The sequence below is a fragment of the Clarias gariepinus genome, chromosome 23 (assembly GCF_024256425.1).
Source record: "Clarias gariepinus isolate MV-2021 ecotype Netherlands chromosome 23, CGAR_prim_01v2, whole genome shotgun sequence".
Lineage (NCBI taxonomy): Eukaryota > Metazoa > Chordata > Actinopteri > Siluriformes > Clariidae > Clarias > Clarias gariepinus.
This window is the reverse complement of record NC_071122.1, coordinates 18193617-18197500: the sequence shown is the minus strand read 5'-3', so window position 1 is coordinate 18197500 and position 3884 is coordinate 18193617. Positions and strand designations below refer to the sequence as shown.

Sequence of the window (3884 nt, the reverse complement as noted above, 5' to 3'; positions counted from 1 at the left end):
AGAGCCATGCTCCCTACTGTGATGTGTTTATCTATGATTGATAATGCTACGCTGTCTGCCTCTTGTCCCCCCTCCACACACACACATGCATCGTTGTCCTCAGTTAATAACTGTCCTTAGTGAGAGATAAAAGTGATAGTGTTTCCTCAAGGCATATTCAGCATGCCTGTATGGAAAAATGCTAATCCTTTGCAACACTTGTGTTCTTCTTGAAATACAAAAATACTTGTCCCTATTTAAAAAAGGTATGCTCATAATCATCATTTATTCATGCATGCATTAAACGGTCAAATGCAAAGTTATTCATGTATAATATGTAAAATGTGAAATATGTAAGAAGACCAAAAAAAAGGAATGATAAATAAAAAGTTAATTTATTTTATTAAAATGTACATATTAATATGTAAAAGTGTTTAAGTGTATGTAGGTTCCAGGAAAATTGGGTGTCAGTCCTCTACGTTACGTGCCTTTCATGGGAACAGTGCACAAATTCACACACACACATTCACACACAACGGCAACCTCTTTCGAACAGCCAATTATGTATTGAGAGATGAAAGAAAACCAGAGAACCCTAAAGTCTACATACATAAAGATTCCTCTGTGCTACACAGTAATCCACAAGTACCTGATCATCAGGACCAGAATTCAAATGAAGTTTACCATTTGGCATTTCGGCTTCTGTATAAACTTGTTAAAGGGTAACTGACATTGAATATGATGATGTGCATTTGCAACTCACTTCATCCTTTAATCACTCTGATAATGAGTGAAATATATGAATTACAGTATATCATACAAACTGCTTTCACTCAAAAGAGGAGTTATGCTTCATTTGATTGACCACAAGAGCCATAACAAAAATAGTACATTGTCACCTCTATTGTTCTCTATAGCACCTTGCATGGTTTAATTCTATCCATTTAGGAACCTCTGTAGGGACCGTGGAGGCCAATGGTGATTAGCATTGCATTTATTCCCATTTTACGACCATTGTAGGACCTCCAGACAACCTTCACACATGCTTTCACACACTACTGGAAAATTTGAGAATGCCAGTTAACCTAATCTACATGTCTTTGGACTGTGGGAGGAAACCGGAGTACCTGGAGGAAACCCACCAAGCACAGGGAGAACATTCAAACTTGCACACAAACCCCAAGACAGGAATTGAACCGGGACCCTGGAGGTGCGAGGCCACAGTGCTAAACCACTAAGTCACTGTGTGTGTGTGTTTATTTTTATTTTTTTCCAGGATTAAGGAAAATTCCCAATTATGTAATAATAGCCAGTTTAACAGCATAAGATTGTCTCCATGCATTAAAGCCATAAAAATGTGTGTTTTCTGAGTAGTTAAAAAAAAAAACAGAACCAAATAATTTTTTTAATAACGAATAAGTATAAATAGTTTGTATACAATGTACATTTTTAGAAAAACACTTTAAATGGGTCTCTAGATTATGATTAGGACTATTAACCAAAACCCCCAGAGTCATGTTAGAGTCATGAAAACCTTCTGCTGTCTTTTTCCCTCCATATGTGTATGTCCTGTACACTATTGTATATTGATATTGTATCACATGTATCTGAAACTCTAAATACGTTCATGTAGAGAATCGATTTATCGATTTGATCGAATCAAGTCACACATTTAGCTATGAAGTACATCAGAATAAATACATAGCATACTATACTATACTATACTATACTATACTATACTATAGCTGTAACTCTAGATTGGATCACGTTAGAGAATCGATTCACACCTAAAAGAGTCGTTTACTAGAAGATTTACTAAAAGATTCATTCCTGAACCAACTCACATTCGCACCGGAGCGCAGTGCTCTTGATTTGCCGGTTGCAGGCGTCACACCAGTCCTGCGTGACCCTGCGGGGGGCGAAAAGGTGGCCTTCTCCCCTCTCCGCTTTCACCCTGGGTTCATCTTGGTCGAAAATGGACCAGGCTTGCCGCCTCGGCTGTTCAGTCCGCATCAGCTTCACGACGCCGCCTCTGGCTTGCGTGAGCCGCTCCAGCTGGATGCCTTCTAGCGCGTCTCCGTCCGCGGATAACGACCTGAACTTGACGCGTCTGCCTCCTGACACCTCGTTGAGGTTTTTCGCCGAGCTCCTCCGAGGGTGACTTCTGAGGATGCCGTTGTTGTTCCTATTGGCGTTTTGTGCGTCGCTGCGGCTGCGCGCCTCGTTCCCGGCGCATTCCGGTGCGCAGTGCGCCGCGGGGTCTCTGTCCGCGTGCCGTGGCCCGGTCACACTCTGTGGCGGGTCTGCACCGGTGCTGTCGCACATCCTTAATGCCGTCTCGCCTCCCGAGTCTGACGGTGCACGGGGGCTTGATTGCACTCTCGGCGCCGCCGCCGCCGCTGCTGCGCGCTCACGCGTCATTTTCTCCCGTGACGGCTTGCGCATTAATTTCTTCCCCTCATCCGCCAATTTGCGGAACAGCTTCTCTGAGTCGAGGTGGTGCCGAGCCGGGTGTTGTCCTAACGTAACGGACGCCATCGCCTTTACCCGGGCGACTGTACGTACGTGCGCTGAATCGGAAGAGTCGGTGAAGTCGTGACGCGCTCGGATGCGACAAGGAGCTGGAAATGGCAGCGAGTCGGAGGACGCGCTCTTAAAGAAGACGCTCCTTCTGCTCTGCTCTGCCTCCTCACCCACTCACTGCCCACGCAAACTCTACAGCAGCACGCACCGTACACGCACGCGCGCGCACGCACGCACACACACAGGGTGGTGTGGATAAGAGGCAAAATAAATAAATAAATAAATAAATAAAAATCCCCGGAAAACTCGTTTAACAGTAAGAAGTTGCGAAAGTGCTGGGATCACAGCTCAGTGTGTACATTCTGTATAAGACCTTATTCATTGCCACTGCACTAAAGTTCTGAAAACACTTTGATTTGTTCTCCAAACTAAAATCACATCTGTATTAAGAGTTCAAAAAATAAAGATACAAAATATTCTGTCTTTTTATTTTCTACAGCAATTTACATTTACAGTTTAATTCTTGAATCATGTTATATACTGTATAAAATATTTTTTAATTGATTTAAAGTAAACTTTCATTTACATTATGTAATAATAGTAATAATAGGTAGTTTAACCTTAAGACTTTTATTTTTATAAAAGAAAGTTTATACAGATAAGACCCCAAGCTAGCTAAAGTTTCCTTTAGGACAAGAGTGCCAAAACTTTTTTTAAACAGCAATGACATTATGTCAGGAAAACTCCTTCAAACTTTCCAAACTAAAATACAAGACAAACAAGACTATTCTAACATCTGTCTTAAATTTTGTAAAATATTTTTTTATACAGCAATTTACATTTACAGTTTAATTCTCAAATCATTTTATCCATGAAATAATTTTCAAATTTAAAGTAAAAATATTTGTGCTATGTAATAATAGCTAGTTTAATATCAAGACTTTCTATGAAATACAGTTTATAAAGATAAGAACCCTACTTAGCTAAAGTTTTCTTTAGGACAAGGGTGCCAAAACGTTTTTCAAACAGTGATGATATAATATCAGGAAGACTCTTTTAAACTTTCCAAACTGAAATACAGGACAAACATGTTCTCACATCTGTTTTAAGTTTTTAAAATTTTAAATAAAAAAAAATCCAGTTTTCTACATTCTTGAATCATGTAATGTACTGTATAAAATAAAATTATTTACTCTATAAAATCATTTTAATAAAAGATGGTTTATAAACTACAACTACATTTTTACCTTTAGGACAAAATGTTTTTTAAACAGCAATAATATTATGTCAGACTCTTTCAAACTTTCCAGACTAAAGTATAAGACAAACATGTTCTAACATCTGTATTGAGTTTTTTAAAATTACTTTTAAAAATCCTGTTT

The 3884-nt window shown here is 39.3% G+C and overlaps 1 protein-coding gene across 1 annotated transcript in view; it reads right to left on the bottom strand.

The window, feature by feature from the left end:
- Nucleotides 1-2677, bottom strand: part of rassf5 (Ras association domain family member 5) — a 44227-nt gene extending 41550 nt beyond the window's left edge. The window contains exon 1 of the mRNA XM_053484003.1: nt 1824-2677. Within this exon, the coding sequence (XP_053339978.1) occupies nt 1824-2517 (694 nt within the window). The 5' untranslated portion in view covers nt 2518-2677. The remainder of the gene's footprint in view (nt 1-1823) is intronic.
- Nucleotides 2678-3884: the final 1207 nt, after the last annotated feature.